The sequence below is a fragment of the Chaetodon auriga genome, chromosome 18, assembly GCF_051107435.1.
Source record: "Chaetodon auriga isolate fChaAug3 chromosome 18, fChaAug3.hap1, whole genome shotgun sequence".
In the NCBI taxonomy this organism is placed as follows: Eukaryota; Metazoa; Chordata; class Actinopteri; order Chaetodontiformes; family Chaetodontidae; genus Chaetodon; species Chaetodon auriga.
In genome coordinates, this window is record NC_135091.1 from 4,537,373 (window position 1) to 4,555,232 (window position 17,860).

The window sequence follows — 17,860 nt, forward strand, 5'->3', positions numbered from 1 at the left end:
CCCTAAAATACGTGACATGTCTTGTTCACGTCACAAAAAAAGAAAAAAAAAGAAAAAAAAAGAATCATATATAAAACATAATAAATGTGCGCAAAATAGCACGGTACACTTCCACAAATAATGTTACCGTATAACAATGGTAGTTAGCTGCCATACAACAGTTAAAACACATGCAAGAAGAAGAGAACGATTACATTAAAAAGATGATATAATATAAACCAAATATGTGAAGTGTATTTTCATTAAATTTCATTACAAGGCCGGACAATCTCACCCACACACACCGACAATACTGCACACAATAACACTCTTACGAGAAAAGCGACATTAAAAAAAAAAAAGACCGGAAGTACTACTTAGGGAATTATTTAGCGAAGTTTGAGAAACTTCACAAAAATTACCCGGATGAATTTCTTTTTTTTTTTGGACCTTTCTCCATCATCCTTCACCTCACCTCTAGACCATCTTTCATCTGCTGCTCCTAAAGAGCACCGATCTGAACTGCTAATTTAAGTTTTAAAGTTTTAAAGGAGTGGTGAATCCAGCACTTGACAACTAAATGTTACTACACAGCATTTCACAGATCACTGGGAAACCAACAGGTACACAGTGACTGCAGCTACAGTCATGATGTATCTTTGATTTCAATTTGAACAAAACCGTCAGTGGACTCAGAAGACATTTGTGTAAAGGCTTTTTATTTATTTATCTCAAAACAGTTTTAAATGACATCCATACCAAAGTATTGCTGAGTTGAAATACTCTGCCTGGTCTAAAAAACCTTGATCCATGATGATCCATTCTTGCAACTGCACTACTAATACGCAAATATAGTGTTTATGCAACATAACGTAACAAACACACAAGCAAAGCCAAAATGTCACAAGCGTACTTTTAGAGCACAGTAAAGAGTCGACTGACAGCTGTTTTACACTGGGACCTGTCTGTTGACAAAAATAGCTTCTCCATCGGTCCCACAGACCAGACATTGTCCAAGTACATCCAAACTGTTGACGGACAGCGTCTGGCTGGGCAGCATGTGAGTCGTCTCCAGGCGGCCTTTACTGGAGTCTCCGCTGAGCCAGGCGCTGATGAGGGACTGGTTCCCTCCGGCCGGGGCCATCGCACTGCGAGATACCATGCTGCTGTTCCTGCCACCTGGAAAACAACAAAATGATGTCTGTTAATATTTCAGAGGACAGGTATGATAACTGTACTATCGTCATGTTGCTGTATAGTTTCATTAGCACGTTGACGTGCCGTCTTTTTAGCCCTCGGTAATTTGTATCACGCTCGCTGACTCAGTGTTTTCACTGTCGCTCTGGCAACCAAAAGCAAACAGAAGGGGTTGTATGACTAATAGATGAAATGTATAAATATCCTCTGATTAATACTGAAGCTGCGGTTTCTACCCTATGGTTGTTTAATTGTCGACTCTTGATGCAGCTACTTGCTAATAAAATCTGGTGACTGGTTTTGGTTTTGGGAGGCTTCTGTTTGGGAAGCAAAATACTCAAGTACCTCAAAATTTTACTTAAATGTAGTACTTCCATAAATGTACTTAGTTACATTCAGCCACTGAATTAATAGAATTCTGCTCATTCTTTAAACAGACAAAACAAATATTTTTAAGAAAATCCAACCTTTTAGCCCATCTTCATTAAAAATGACCACTGTCATAATAAAATGGATAACATGTTTTCCACAATGTGCTAAAACAGTTTATCAAAAGAAAAAAATAAACCTCAGCAACCATCCAAATATGTTTATTTCATGTTAGAACTGCTTTAATAACCCATCCTGTTTTGCAGTAAAATGCTGTTTCTTGGAAGAAGCTGGCAGTTTTTGCTTTGTGAAACAGTGTTTATTATCTCTTTGCTGGCTGAGCTGAATAACAGACAGAATAACTCGACTTGCCTTGTAAGAAGGAGGGCATGTCTGAATGTGAGGAGGTCTCCCAGTGCAGCAGTGAACCGTCCTCTGAGCACGTGAACAGATGATCTGGGTTGGTTGGGTGGAAGTGGACTTCCCACACTGTGCAGAAAACCAAAGGAAAAGTTAGATAAAACAAAGCAAAAGTCATTGAAAAAGGAGTTATAAATCTCTCCACATACGACTTGAACTCATCTGCCCCCAGTAAAGTCTTACTTTCAGCAGAGTGTGCCTCCATGAGCGAGAAGGGTGTGTTGCCTTGTCTCACGTCCCACACACAGAGCATGCCATCCTGCCCTCCTGTGGCCACAATGTGCTGCTGGTTAGGATGTCTGTCCACGCAGTGCAGAGGGACTCTATCCCCCGACCTGACAAAAGAACAGCGTATTGTTGCTTATAATCACAATCACCCAAATACAAAATGCACACAGGAAAGCGCAGAAAGGGAAAATACATGTTTCTGAATGTGATTGGTCAGAACTGAGGAGACCTTACAGGGAGAGAATCTGTGACGGTGAGTTGCTCTGTTGTCTGAAATCCCACATCTTGAGTTGGCCAATAGAGTTCACCGTCAAAATCTCTGTTGTCCTCAGGTAAGTCACAGCGTGAATCGTGCTGCTGTCCGCATTCTCTGGCAGAGGTTCAACAGTCCAGTAAAGACCAAAAAGCACGTTAGTCACATTAAACCCCTCAACTCACGCCTACTTTAATTCTGGGTGTACTGTAACGTGACATGATGGTCTGGTTACAGCACCTTAATCTTAATCTCACCTATGACTCGAATCGCTCCCTCCTGGTCGGCTCTGAAGAGGATGATCCTGCCATCTTCACCAACTGTGACGATCTCGGGGGTGCTGCACACAACACCAGTGCAGGGAGCGTTGTCACAAGGGTAACCATGTGCTCTTGGCCAGCGCTGAGAGACTGATATTGTCTGCAGATGGAGGAAATTAGAAATGCATGTTAAATGTCTGGTTAAGCAGTTTGTCCAACATTTATTTCCTTAAATTGTACTCCCAGTCTGATGATGTGACTTGGGTGAAATGTTTCTCTAATTCACAGGTTTATCCATGTTTGTGACAGCACATTCTTGTCTTGCACAGGAGGGATTTTAAAGATGCATCAGTGTTTATATTTCAAACATATTTTATTTGTGAATGGCTACAATCTGTCCCGATGGTGCAGGCCTATTATGGATGTCTTCCTGCATAGACCCGGTGTGGACAAGCTAAAAGACACAACTCGGCCTCTGTGTACCTGACTGTTTTGGTGGTGGCGGAAGATGGTGACTGCTCCAGTTGACGATGCTGTGACAATTCTGTCTTGGTCCAAAAACTGTTAGAAAAAAAAGGATTAGGTAAGATTACGCCTGGCATTATAATTATAAGTGAACAAACTCAAAGATCACTCCTAATTAAAGATCCTGTCATCCTGGTACACCAATTTAAAGTATGGCACATTCAAGTTCTTCTTGACAAATACAGAGATGCACCTATTCAATCTGCTGATACCTTTATCTAACCTAACACTTAATTCTTAAGTAGCAAATACATGCAGCTTCATGAGTCCGGATTCTGAGTCTCACCTGTAGGTCCAGAACATCTCCATCATGCTTGTGTTCACACAAAAGTTGTGGGTCTCCTTCAAATCCATCGTCGATGCCAGAAGCTCCGTTATTCCCAATGGACCAAAAGGATATCTTGTTGTCCTGTAACAGCCACACACTGGAGTTACTTAAGTCCAATGTGAACTCGTTTTTAACCCTTGTAATGTGAAGTAAAGTAGACAAACACACTACGATATGACAGGTCACAACTTGTAATTGCCAAATGTCTTTGGTCAATAATCATTCATTCGTCTCTCTCAGTTTGTCAGGACTTTAGCTGACTTTAGCTTGACCAGTCTTCTAGCGTTACGCATTAACAACTTGTATAGCTTAATGTGACATCCTTACAGCAAATGTAACGCAAGTTCAAGCACTGGCTGCATGCCGAAAGGACGCCGTACGATTCAAAACATGCCTTATTTCGTGTGTTGACAGTTACAAAATATGACTAAGCCAATTAGCAAAATCGTATAAAATTGTGAAATTTTTCTATTAAGTCTGGCAGCCTCAAAGAAATACTAACTCCAGCGTTAACTGACTACTTGCCAACCTCGTTATCCCACGAGCCAGTCGCAAAGATGTCTGGTTGCTGCAAAGACGAATAAGAGACCGGTCGCCATCTGGTTTTACTGATTTTGTGGGACACGTACTTCGCGTTTATACTCTCCATTGAAACAAAAACGCTCTCACTCTGTTTAAATTAATACAACGTTTGTTGGTGTTAGCTTAGCATTCATGGGTAACTTCACAGTGTACGCGCCTGTTACTTTGTACGTAGCTACGGTGGCCCCGTATGGTCAAACTATCAAATCAGTCGACTTTTTCCTCAAATTTACTAAAAGCAAGTGTCGCACACCACGTAGCGGCCACCGTCTATGTTACTGCGGCAAATTCTGATTTTGCACTGAGTGAGCAATGTGGCTTTTTCCAGTGCACTTGATACTGACTGAGGCTTATATCCGAAAAGATTAATTGTTTTGCAAAATGACACGATTCTGTGTGAGGGTATGTGTTAGAAGGGCCTCCCTGCAGTAAAAATCATTTTGGATGTCTGGTGACGTATCCGCCGCTCCGCCGTCTGCTCTGGAGGTTGTCAGCTTCATCGGCAAAACCGTTGGCGCAGGCGCGGCACTGACAGCTGCTGTCTACTTACTCCGCAAAGTCTGTTTAATTATGGCCTGGAAATCTGGAGGAGCGAGCCACGCAGAGCTTGTTAACAACCTCCGCAGTAAGTCAGAATGTTTTTACGGCGGCAGCACCGACGCCTTCACGGGGAGGTCGCCCGAAAACGGTTTAGTTTGGCGGCAGAGGTTAACACAGGAGCGGTAGCTAGCTGGTTGCTAAGCTATGTGGTATGTTGTTGTTGACCTAGCGTTACCTCTCTCCACCCCCTTTCCCAAACCACGTTTACGCCGTGGAACAGATGCATGCCTGCGTCGTTGCGAAAATGAATTAACAGTAGAGACAAAATACTATTTTCTTGTGTATAGTCACAGATTATGTGTGCGGCGTCAGTGTTGTCTTACGTTAATTTAGCCTGCTAGCTCTATGTGCGTCATTTGGGATGTTGTAGCTAGCGGTTAGCAGTAGCAGCGCTGCTAAGTGCCCTGCCCACATTCATTGATGGCTATCTCTGTGCCATTCACTTTACTTTTACGTGAATGACACTGACAGGTGCAAATGTGAGGCTAGTTTCTACAGTGCCTTTGTTAGTGGATGATTGAAACTGTCAGCTTGTTGTGTCACAGCGGCAGTTAGGTTAGTCAAACGATAGTGGCTGCAATAAAAGAGCAGTGACTCAGTGTAACGTTACCACCCCAAGACGGCTGCTATCTGCTGCTAAATCCGCTATGAACGGTGCCATGAACGCCACATGGTTTATTCTGCAGTCAGATGGTAGTGCATTGTGTGGTTTAGAGGAAAGTGGTTGAGATCCACTATAACAACATGCAAGGTCCGATATGACATGTAATGCTTCTCAGTTCCAGACAGCAACATGATATTCAGTGTGATGATACCTGCAGACTTGACTGGTCAAGCCTTTCAATATAAAGTATCTACCAGGGCTATTTATATTCTGTGCAGTGCAGCATAGCATTGCCACAGATAGTTCAGCTGCAAGCGTTTTGCCAAAAGCTGCATGGTTTGGGGACAGTGGCCAGTCATGCTCCACTTGCTTTTGAATTAAAGCAGAAGTATAATTTGTAAATTATTGTGTTTATTTTCTGTGTGGGATTTGTGTATGGTGAAATTAAGGGCTGATGTAGTGGTTAAAACCAGCTTGTAAGCTCTGTAAATGATGGACATCCACAAGAAAAAGTAAATTAGTGTTTCACCAGAAAGCTTTTCATTCAAGCTCAGGAGCATCTCCTCATGATTTGTGGCTATGATGCAAATGCATTTCTCTGTCATTACTATAAAAACTGATGTCACGTTCAAACTTCTCATTGGCTTCTAGATGGGTCTCACATTAAATCTACTATTTTGTTTGTCCTTGAAGTGGTCATTACTGTTCTCCTCCTCTTATTGAACTCTTCACTGGACACTGACCCATTTAGACACACGAATGGCTTAAATTTAACCCTCAGTTTGCATAAGCTGGATTTAAGCAGGTCACACTCAGCGTGCATGCTAATTCATGACTCTTTTTCAGTGTTTGTGTCCTCCTGACCAGCGCTCAGGACTGGTCAATACATGCTGCAGGAGCACACCAAGTTGAATTCATTTTAAACCTCGACTTCCTCGTGAATTATGAAAGTTCATCATCCACTTATGTGTTGGAGGAAAATTAAATGTGCCTCCAAAATGTACACTGAGTGGGTTTATATCTAAGAAACAACATAAAGAGGTTTGCTTATCCTCAGGCCTGCTTAGATAATCTTGAATTCTGGGGATAATTATGAATCGTCAGCCTGAAATCTGTGGGTACGGGTTATTTTAATTTCAGAAATCTCTCGTAGGTGTCCATCTGGCAGCTCATATGGTTTATTTGTAATGTATCCTAAAGCAGCACGTAGCTCTGAGGGTGAGTGGAGTCGTAATGAGAGCAGCGCCGGCTGTCGTTGGCTTTTCCTGCCTTTGGCCCCAGCTGCTACAGGAACCTGTTATGAGGGATTATTCTAAGACACTAACGCTTGTTTGGGGAGCTTTTCTTAGTGTCTTCCGCCACATGTCTGTAAACTTCGACCCTGCCTGCTGACCACATGTAATTCAGTTCATGTCAATGGCACGTCCTTTCTGTATGCTGCTGGCCTCATTTCGTTTCTGCATTTTCTCTGATATTCTCTGTTGTCATTCTTGGCATTTGGTTGTTTGCGACTTCATTTTTATTCGACATACATTTTCATATTTTTCATTCCTCTGCATCTCAGTGTTTTCCACTGCTTACTCCCTGCATACTTTATATAGACTCCTACTCTTTTTTCTAGTTTACATGTATTATTACCATTGTGGTGGGCGATAGGGATTAGTGTTAGTGAAGTATTAGAAAAATCGAGTACATGCATAGGCCCCAGAAACGTAATAAAACGAGCTGAGTAGTCACTGATTGGCTAGTCGCTGATAAAGTCGGCATAAAGCTGTCCTGCTCATTGATGTGGAAACTTGCCCACAGTGGTCTAATGCACCAAGAGTGATGGTTGACTAATTCTCACACCACAAGTCTTCATTTTGCACACCTCAAACGTACCAGTAATTAATGTAATTGGTTGTGTAATGCCTAATATCCCTGAACCCACTCTGTCTTTGCCTGTGTGTTATTTTCCTTTCATGTATTCCTGTTTGTATCTGCTGCACCATTATGTAATATATTCCTGCCTGGTGTTTGTACTTGTCCCGGTTTCAGTAATGCACAGTGACACAAACTCTTTTGCATCCTCAGAAAATGGCATTATTAAATCCGACAAGGTCTATGAAGTCATGCTGGCCACAGACCGAGCCCATTTCTCTAGGTGTAATCCATACATGGACTCGCCACAGTCAATAGGTACGTCTGCTCATGCAATCATTCACGCATCGCAGCACAGTCTGAAACACAGTGTGATGTCAGTGGGATGAACTAACTAAACCTGTGCCTCTCTTTCAACCAAAAGGCTATCAAGCAACCATCAGTGCTCCACACATGGTAGGACTTTAAAGACTCTCAGTCATTTCTGTATCCTGTGAATCACAACTCTGAAGGTTTTGTTTCTGTAAAGTCTGCTCCCATTCAGTCATTCACTAGATCACAAAGAGAATAAGGAAAAATACAAAATTTCCCTCCCTTTTTGTTCCAAATTAACCTCATGAGATGCTTTCAGTGGATTACAATGGCAGCTAACCAAAGCTAAGCAATATTCTATATTTTTGTGGATTGTTAGCCGTTAGCTTTGTCGAATCCTTTGTAATATGCAGCTGTCACAAGTGTCAACAAATGGAAAACGATGAGAGCCGATAACTTTGTGATGCTGACAGACCCAGAAAAAGACGAGCAGTTATGTTGGCCAGCTGGCTGGGTGGGATTTACCTTGTCACAGTCCATGCTTGATGCAATATGAATGCTGACTGATGGGTTGTAATGCAGTTTCCTTGTTGACGTCCCCTCCACCCAGCACGCCTACGCCCTGGAGCTTCTACACGACCAGCTGTACGAGGGAGCCAAAGCTCTGGACGTGGGCTCGGGCAGTGGAATCCTGTCCACCTGCTTCGCACGAATGGTGAGCCACACATGACGGGTAAACACATACAGTTTCTCTTTGGTGGCATTCCGATTGATTAATTAGCTTGTCAGCCGATCAACATGAGATGAGATAAAACATGTTGCATGCTGGGATGTTCTTGTTCGAGCTGAGCGCCTTTCCTCCCTCTTCGCTTTGCAGGTAGGTCCTAAAGGGAAAGTTATAGGAATTGATCACATCAAAGAGCTGGTAGACGATTCTATAAACAATGTGAAGAAAGATGACCCCAGTTTGATAACATCGGGCAGAATCAAGCTAATAGGTAAGACGTCATTGATGAAAGGTAAGAGGAATTTACTCTGTGAACAGACTTTTTTGGAAATTCTTTGAAAAGCGGGAATTTCGGCTGGGCTGAAACTGCTGCTTATTGACTCTTTTTACAAAACGCAGCCTGTTTTTTGGCTGATATCAGAGCGAGCTATTTAAAGACATCGCTTTTAAACATTTCCACAGGTGCTCGTGTACTCTGAAAGAAACTAGAAGCCGTCCTCAAAATATTGTCGAGTTACTCAGACAGCATCCACGCGCAGAGTGAAAATAATATCTGCCAGCTTTTTAAAAGGGAATTTGTGACTAAATAGTGAAGCAGCTAATCGACATCATGATCAGCAGATTAAGCAGTAACGAAGAGCCTCATCAGATAAAGACATAACAGTGATTAAATGAGTCACTGCAGTCCGTGTTGTGTATTCAGAGCAGACAGAAATAACAGCAGGACAGTCCGCAGAAACAGAATGTGTGTGTGTTTCAGTGGGAGACGGGCGAATGGGCCACTCTGAGGAAGCGCCTTATGATGCCATCCATGTTGGCGCCGCAGCACCGATTGTCCCTCAAGCCGTGAGTTTCTCTGAATACTTAAGAGCTGATGGTCGTACTGATACTGCGACTTCACTTCCAAACAAGGGATGAACACGAACGCTTACAGAGAAAATGAAATAGTTTTTAATCACCCTGCTACGGACTCACTCCGCGTACCTCGTTTCTCTCCCAGCTTCTGGACCAGTTGAAGCCCGGCGGCCGGCTGATTCTGCCCGTCGGCCCGGCGGGGGGAAACCAGATGCTGGAGCAGTATGACAAACTGGAGGACGGCAGCACCAAAATGAAGGCCTTGATGGGGGTGATTTATGTGCCTTTAACAGACAAAGACAAGCAGTGGTCCAGGTGGAAGTGACTTCCTTCTCCCCTTCCTCCCCCTCTCTCTTCTCACAGTGGCAAAGGTGAAATGGTGTGGCTTGGAGCAGGCAATGGATCACAAGGGGCTGCATTTTGCTGCTTGTTGACATTTTTTGCTTCTTCCATACCATACCGACTAGCTGCACGTTTCCTCCATCTTTTTTTAACTGCACAGTTCCAAATTGGTTCAACAAAAGCTGCCTGACTAATGAGGTTCCAGGTCGTAGTTTTGGAACTCAAACATGAAAGAACAGCGTGAAGGCGTGTGCTTAGTTTTCAAGAGCATGACTTCTTTGCCAGTTTGGATGCTTAAAACTCCCCCGTTGGGTCTTCTACTCTGTGAGATGTAGACAAAAACCAGTAACTGTGTGGATTTCACTGTGGGAACGTGTTGTAATGGTTTGCATGTGATTCTGACTCTTGAATTAGTGTTTGCATGAGCGGAGGATGGTTTTTCCTCTGCTTCCGCCTCGCCTAACGTTTGACTTCTGCTCCTCACAGGGATGAACTCTGAAGAGGAAGGCAGTCCATAATCCACCTTTAAGTTGAACCTGGAGAAAACTCGGACGGGGTCGAACAGCCCATGACATTTTGTTCAAAGCGTAACAAAACCTGCTCTTTTTGTTTAAGTCTAACGATGGACTGGAGTATCACTGATGACAGCCCAGAGGAGCTGGGAAGAAAGACTGCTTGAAGCTCAGCACAGAAATATTGGAGAGAGCTTTTTGTTTTTCTTTACAGGCCTGCATTTTTTTTGGTTTTTTTTTTGGTTGTGTTTTCCTTTTAAACTGCTGGATTTTAGTTTTTTTTTTTTTTTTTGTGGTTTCATCATTTGAATTGCAGTCAGCCATTTTTACCGTAATACATTTCAGCAGCATCAACGCTGAATGTAAGAGGAACGCCGGACAGCGACGAGGAAGGCCTGAACCTTTTAGATAATTCACCTAGCTACAGTGTGTGTGTGTGGATCATCTAACTGTAGACTTCTCTGCTAACATATGAGCTTTTTTCCCAGCCAGCAGTATTAGACACACACGCACACACACACACACACACACAGGCAACACAATGGCTGATGTAACCCACACATCCTGTTTGATGTGCAGCACTCTTAGGTCATCCTTCACATAGAGTAAGCAATGCATCGGATCATGCTAAATATACTCCAGAGAGAGCGGAGCACTAATAACACCGACACACATGCACATACAGGGCTGTGCTTTCCACCTGGTGACGTGTTGCTTTCTGCCGCTGGTTTTCCATTAACAATTTGTGCAGGCTCTTCTGGTGACTGAAACTAAATGGGATAGTCACTGCTTTGCCAAATAAACACCAACAATATAAAGCAAATGAATGTCTGTGTTCTTGAAATCAAAAAGCACAGTTTATTTTGGGGGATGGACGACGTTTGGCTTTCACAGTTTCTGGAACGGCATATGAAAATAAAGAGATGCTTATGTTTTTGTCTGCCTTTTCTTGAATCTTTTGTGCGCAGGCTGAGAAATACTGAGGTCCTGATTGTCGAGCACATCCCAAACCCACTATGAAACTTGTGATAAGCCTCCGAAGAATAGTTTGAAAACTGCCATAAATGCACCTTTCTCACGCTGCCATGAATATTATTCTGGTGGAAAAATATTTTACTTGAACTTTTTTTTTTGTCTAAAAAGCTTAATTTAAGGCAGTGACTCTAAAAATATGACGACTTAATGGATGAATCTAAGAGCGAATGAGCCCACTGTCCTCAATGCTAATTAAATGATATGCTATGTGCTGTGGAGTGTAAATTACACACCACATCTGTGTTTTTAATATATAATAAACTTTAATATCTCACATGAAAGACAGCAATTTTAAGGGAATACATCTGCGAAGTATAGCACAGACTCACAAGTTTGCTCAGTAAAGAGAAATATGCAACAAACCTCAGACAGGAATCGAATCTGAACTATACAATTTGTTATGGCTTTACAGGATTCTGAGGAACGTGAGGAATGTGTTCTATGTAACGTGTCATGTTTCTGCCCCTCAGGCGAGTTAATGTTGGCGAAATGTGCAGCACAAACATGGCACATTAGTGTCACCCAGTGGCAGAAATACAGCATGTTTTTGTGCAGCGCTAGTCAGGAAAAAAATGTGTGAAAATAAGCATGTTTGATATCGAAGCAGTGTTTTAGGACTTTTAAGAAAGGGGACAAAAAAACGATGTATCCTGAAAGTCGCTGGGGGAATACAGACGGCTGTACGTCAGCATCGAACTCTTTCATCGTGGATTCACTATCAGATTTTCTGAGGAGAACATAAATATGAGTTCACAAGCATCTGAACATGTGTGACGCTCTGAAGGCAGCATCTATGAGCAGCGGGTTTACCGTCGGAGCGGTTCAGTGTGGAGGGCGAAAGAAATACAGAGTGAGAATTCAAAGGGTCCTGGCTCAGGCTCTGGTGACCACACCCATGTTCTCGCGTCTCAGCACTCACATATTTGCCTCCCCCCGGCTGATTGGCTACAGGTACATGCCGTTGATGAGGTAATCCGACTCCTCTGTGGTGAGGGGTCGGGCTTTCTTCAGCTTGTGACGGATGAGTCTGAGGCGACAGCCGATCATGAGGAGCAGCAGAGCGGTGATGATGAGGCCGAGAGCCAGAGGAAGGATCGCGCCTGCGGGAGGAGACGGACACGTGACGCGTAAAGAAAAGAGCCGAGACACGATGACAGAGACCGAAACGCTCGTGTTGGGTCTCACCTGACTCTGGTACTGGATGTCCCCCCATCACCGGAAACGGTTTGGAGATGGGGACGCCGCTCTCTGATTGGCTCTGGGAGACTTTGGGGGCAGCTTCAAGGAAATGACAAACACAGTTCAGATGTGGAAGCTCGACAGTTAACACCAGCGTCAGTGACGTTTTACTGGCTTTACCTATCTCAGTCTGTCTGGTGGTTGGAGGAGCCACAGTCGCTGGTCTGAAAGCAGGACCTGGAATTAGTAAAAATCAAAGTTGTTTCATGTCGTAATTGTTACAAAATTATGTTAAAAAAAGAAAAGGATGAGATTCAGATTCTCACTTTTTTGTATACATTCACTGACACAGTCGGACTCCTGGAGGAAGTTGTTATGGTTGCCCTGGCAACCGCCGTACAGGAAATGCTTGCATTCTCCTGCGTTTCGGTCGTAGTACCAGCGCGGGAAGGTGCCTTTGCAGGGTCCCACGACTGGAGCTGCAGCGCACGGATCTGCAGACACAGAATCAGCTTCTTCTTCTGATAACTGTTACATTAAGTGCAAATGATCCATTCACTGTTTCAGTCAATTCTGAAGCAAAAATGTCAATGCACCAGCTTCTTACATGTGAGGATTTGCTGTTTTTCTTTGTCATTTATGAACAACAATCCTCACAACCAGCAGGGAACAAAGTATTTCTGATGCCATTCCATGTGACTTCTCTCTCTCCTAAACAATGAGGTAACATCTAAGTCGGCCAAGCATTTCGACTTGAGAGCGGGGCATTCATGACACGAAGAAAAGACTCCTGAGAATGCACCTCGCCCACACCGTACCTGCGGTGAAAGGCCGACGGGGGAAGAAGCCCTTCTGGTCAGTCTCAGCCTGATTCAGGGATCAGATGGCGGAGGGGACAGAGGCGCTTTGTTCCAGCAGGCAAAGAGCTGCTTTCCCAGGGAATGCAGAGTGGCCCTGTGGCCCTGCCAGCATTTTGAGCTCAGCGCTGTGACTCAACGGCTGCCCACAGGGGCTCCATCTGCTTCTGTGTCCAGATATGCACTAAAAACCCTCTCTGCCTCTTTACAAAGGGATACTGCGCTAATGACACAGCGATGGAGGACCATGTTATGAGGCAAACGTTTTAATAGGTACAGCTAAAGTAAAAGAAATGCCTGTAGATTTCCATTCAACTACATGGTTCTTGTCTGTCCAGAGTGTGAATAAAGCACAAACACAACCTTACCTTGACCGACTGGAGCCTCCTGTTGACTGGGACCCTGCGGAGCGGCGGCCTTGCTCCTGTCCTGAGGTGGTACGATGCTCTCCACGCTCTTTCTGGGTCCAGTCTGGAGCATGGAGCTGTCCCCAGCCTCCTCTGTCTGGGCTACAGGCCGATGAGGCCTCGACAGATCGGCGGGGTGGGTCACCGACTTCCTGCTGGTGTCAACTAAAGAGGTCACAGAGAAACAAGGGAATGGTGGAGAGGTGTTTCAGAGGTTTTCCTTCCCTCTTCCTTTCACTGATCTAAGACTGAGGGAAACGACGGGCTCTTACAGTTTGGGCAGAAGGCCTCATCAGAGCGGTCTGGACAGTGTTGCTTCCCATCGCAGCCGTAGGTGATGTCAATACAGCAGCCGTCGTCGCATTTGAACTGGTAGTTTGAACAGTGACCCGTACACACTGTAACCACAAAAAAACCCCAGATTTTAATCATCTGAAAAGAGCAAGGCCGGGACGAAGAAGTGCCAATATTTCATACAACAGTAAACCATTATATCATAAGCAACAAAAACACAGCAGAGATGTGTGTTGAAGTGAAACGTTACGTTCTGCTTGGTGTTTTGGTGCCAGCACAGTGACAGAAACGTTGTCGGAGCTCTTCTGGCCCGCTGTGTCGGTGACCGTCATCTGGAAGGTGTAGACGCCCTCCTGCAGACCACTTATCTTCAGCAGCCCTGGATGGGTCGCCTTCAACACACACAAATAAATGTAAAAAATAGTTTAGGCTGGACCACACTTCTGTTGACTGCACAGACTGACATTTGTCGAGTCTCTTGAATACAACAAATACAACACAAGTCAGTGGTGGGCTTCAAAATGAAAACCCAGCATCATGCGTTTTTTACTGGCCTGGGAAAAACACTGAATGAATTCACATAACTGCTTCTGTTAGTTCACCCAAATCACAAAAATAGCTTTTTGGCCTGTAAACAGCTCCTACTAGTATGCACTCATGGAAACACTTCATCCTCTTCAGGGGACAAACTGATATCATCTGAAGGAACATATCGTCATGTGCTTAAACCCCTTTTTTGAAAGACTCCACAGCAACACGCCTTTCCAAAAAACAGTGTCTCCGTCACTCAGGACAATCAACAGTTTGGTGGAAACTGACCACAAATTAAAGTGTGAGTTTTTGTATGAAACGGGGGACATATTGTACTCAAAGCTCCACATGTTGCCTCTCAGGCTGAGGGCGGGCTCCGACATTGCTGCTGTCCTTGGGGCTGGTTCGGGCGTCATAAACTCTTATCTGTGTTGGTGCAGCGAGGTTTTACGGAGCTCTGTTGACTGAACTAATACAGACAAGCAATCTGACACTGGTGTCTGCGAGGGCGATTCGTGACTACACCACTGCAGCTTCGAATGAACCATCTGATGCCTGAAAGGGGACAACAAAAGAGCCGTTCCAGTATATTTTCTTCATTCACTGTGTGTTTGTTTTCAGTGTTTGTTTCCAGGCTTTCATTCTCACACGGAGCATTCAAATTAGGCTGCAAACACTCATTTTACTGCAGGCGGCTCGGCTGTGAGCGCTCCCCAAACAGACTACATGGAGCAAACGCTGACCTTCATATTGATGGCCGTGTCCCCCTTGATGAGAGTCCATTCATAGTGGCTGATCTCGTGGTCGTCCACGCTGTCTCGTCCATCCAGGACCGCCCAGTCTGTGGGCAGCTGGATCACCACATCCTGTCCAGCATCGCTGCGAGGAGGCTCGTCCACCTCTGCAGAGTCACACAGAGGATGTGAACGACATGCCTGCTTCATTTCAAGTTTACTCTTTTGACACATCAATTCTCATTTTATTCCACTGGAAGATTAAACATAAAACATGTTCTTATGACTGTGTTGCAGTGAAGTGATTAAAAGTAGAGATATCTACTCTTTTTGGGGTGCATTTGAATATAAGACAGCATTTATTTTACCTTCATCATCAATTAGTGCTGCTGATTCATTTTTAGATTAATATTTGGTCTAAAATCAAATGTGTTCGGTTTAGAATGACATTAAAATAGAAAAGCACCAAATCTGCACTTTGGAGAAGAGAATATTTGGTATTTGCTTTTGAAAAATCGATTAAATGATTATTCAACTATCAAAACACTATGCACAACAATGTCCACTGTTTTTGGTTTGATGGAGGTTTTAATTATAGTCATGAAAACAGCTGCTGCTGCTCTCAGTGTCATTTTGCACCTTGCACGTAGAAGGCAAATCATTAACTCAGCCTGCCTGCTTCATCAAGATAAGCAGCAGCTGCTAGAGGCTAAACATGCTGAGAACACTTTCATAAAACGTTGTAAAACATTCATCAAATCTGCAGCAGTCAGGGGTCTGAAACTGCTTCCAATGGCTGAAAGAACTGATCCTCCAGACTTCCAATAAAGCTTTATCTCCCACCCTTTGCTTAAACCTTAAGGAAAAGGATGCAGAAATTACATTTGTGGTCACAGATTAATTCATTTCTGCTCTATAAATACAAACAAGTAAACAGTGCAAAAATGAATGCATACATAATAAAGTAAAACAGAAAACAAAGCACCTGGTTACAGTTGATCACTTAATGCTGTTTTTGGTTCACTGCACTGGAAGAAAAACATGCTAATGAATAATTAAATAACCAACTTGAGTCACTACATGCAAGAATCAACTGATTTTTCTATAAAATCCGCATGTCAAGTGTAAAATAAAACAGTAAAACCTCTATTTTGTGTCCACAACATTTGAAATTTCTCCTTCTTTAGTTGTATTTGAATTTGATCAGCAGTGTTTTAGTTGAAAGGTTAAACTTTATTTAAGCTTTAAATTCTGGGTAAAATGTGAGCTATGAGGGTAACCATATCGATTAGCTGATCATAGCTAACACCTGGTAATGCTAAAGCTCTTCTAATTAAGCTAATTGCTAACAGGCTGTCCATATGTTTTATATCCAGGTCGTAGTAAACGTGTCAGCCAGTGATCAGTGTGATGTCCCACCTTGTGTGTCGTCCTCATCAGGGCGTCCCTCCCCGGGTCTCCTGGCTGAGCCGCTAGCTGAAGCAGGGAGGCGTCCCTGCGTTGTGTTGCTGGTCCGGCTGTATGTGGCGAAGCCTTGATGCGGCGCGAAGGAGCAGACATTTTGACTCCTGTAGGTGCAGTTGAACAGGTAGCAGCTGAGACTCTCCCCGGGCTGCGTCGGGTCCTCCTGGACCACCGCCACGGTGCAGTGAGGCTGGGAGCAGCAGGCGTGCAGGCAGTCCTTCCAGGTGAACACCCTGTCCGGGGCCAGCAGGAAGGTGGCCCCGTGCTCGATGGAGGCCTTGGCACGGATGATGCGCCCCCCGAGGGCGTTGAAGTCGCCCACACAGGAGTCAATCACGTCGGCTACCTTGTACGCCTGGTCCTGCTGAAGCTGCTTGCGGAATTCCTCCAACAGCTCCTCCACCCCTGAGATTTTGGATTTCAAGTCCGATATTGGCGAAGACCGAGTGTCGGTGCGTTGGACGGCGCTCAGCAGCGCAACACAGCCGAGCAGCAGCCGGAGATGCTGAGGAAGAGCCATGTTGTTCACGCAGCTAAACGGCGACTCCCTCTACCTCCTCCGGCGGGTGTCCGACGCATGAGGGTCCACACACGAAGACGGCCTTCCCTACATAACGTACATCAACCGATACGAACGAAAAACACGCCAGTTGACATAATATTCGTATCTAAACGGTGAGCGGGGGAGGCGACGGTTTGTCCTCTGACGATGCTAGAAATCTGTCGTTGTCATGGTGAGGGAGAGACGGCCGCGCGACCAAACCGCTCGGCTGCCCTGCAGAAACAGCTGACGTCACAGGGATGGATAAACATGGCGGGCGGAGGCTAGCTCACCTGGAGCTGCGTCTCTGTCCCTCCCTACTGATGTTTGCCTGCATTAGCTGAGCCAGTTTGATGTAATTTAATTTATTTTTTTTTTTATTCTGTATCACTGCAAATACATTGAATTACCTCCAAATGAGATGGTGCCAAATATAATAAACTTGAAATTTAACAAAATAAGTGTTGTCAGCTATATGTGTTAGCCTGCTGTGTTAGCATTATAGATGGAATTTCCACAAACAAAAGTACAAATACTCTGAAATTGTTCATTAGATATTTCCTGTTACATTCTTGTTAATCAGTTCTTTCTGTGCTACCTTTTGACATAACCTTGTCATACCATAACACCTTTTCAGGTATCATTTTCAAGCCTGTTACTGTATTTAAGCTTCACTCTGGGATGACACCACCTTTTTTTTAGTGTTGACATAAAGTTCTGCATTTACTAAAAGTAATGTTTTACTTTTGCAAATAAACAAACTGGTAATATGTGCATTGCATAATGGAAATCTAACAAGTACATTTCCTAAGAACCATTGTTTGTATCAGCCTATTTTTCAATAAACATCGACTTATATTCAATC

General features: G+C 44.0%; 3 protein-coding genes across 4 annotated transcripts; 1 reads left to right on the forward strand and 2 right to left on the reverse strand.

Annotated features, from left to right (window-relative positions):
* Positions 1-677: 677 nt before the first annotated feature.
* Positions 678-4,399, reverse strand: nup43 (nucleoporin 43). Its single transcript, XM_076756040.1, has 8 exons — positions 4,089-4,399; positions 3,518-3,640; positions 3,190-3,267; positions 2,704-2,866; positions 2,428-2,563; positions 2,149-2,300; positions 1,918-2,034; positions 678-1,158 (listed from the first exon to the last, which is right to left on the reverse strand). Exons 1-8 carry the CDS (start codon positions 4,206-4,208, stop codon positions 929-931), a joined length of 1,119 nt encoding a protein of 372 aa, XP_076612155.1. The 5' UTR covers positions 4,209-4,399; the 3' UTR covers positions 678-928.
* A 186-nt stretch (positions 4,400-4,585) lies between these two features.
* Positions 4,586-10,889, forward strand: pcmt (protein-L-isoaspartate (D-aspartate) O-methyltransferase). Of its 2 annotated transcripts, none has more exons than XM_076756042.1 (8): positions 4,586-4,766; positions 7,419-7,523; positions 7,630-7,661; positions 8,128-8,232; positions 8,395-8,515; positions 9,005-9,090; positions 9,245-9,470; positions 9,928-10,889. In XM_076756042.1, the coding sequence occupies exons 1-7, from the start codon at positions 4,586-4,588 to the stop codon at positions 9,422-9,424; spliced, it is 810 nt and encodes a 269-aa protein (XP_076612157.1). In that variant the 3' UTR covers positions 9,425-9,470; positions 9,928-10,889. The 2 variants fall into 2 exon arrangements, with proteins under 2 accessions (XP_076612157.1, XP_076612156.1); XM_076756041.1 differs by having other exon boundaries at positions 9,245-9,414.
* A 342-nt stretch (positions 10,890-11,231) lies between these two features.
* On the reverse strand, positions 11,232-17,854 carry lrp11 (low density lipoprotein receptor-related protein 11). Its single transcript, XM_076756039.1, has 9 exons — positions 16,410-17,854; positions 15,000-15,157; positions 13,976-14,117; positions 13,704-13,829; positions 13,393-13,596; positions 12,494-12,661; positions 12,348-12,404; positions 12,174-12,266; positions 11,232-12,088 (listed from the first exon to the last, which is right to left on the reverse strand). Exons 1-9 carry the CDS (start codon positions 16,972-16,974, stop codon positions 11,934-11,936), a joined length of 1,668 nt encoding a protein of 555 aa, XP_076612154.1. The 5' UTR covers positions 16,975-17,854; the 3' UTR covers positions 11,232-11,933.
* Positions 17,855-17,860: the final 6 nt, after the last annotated feature.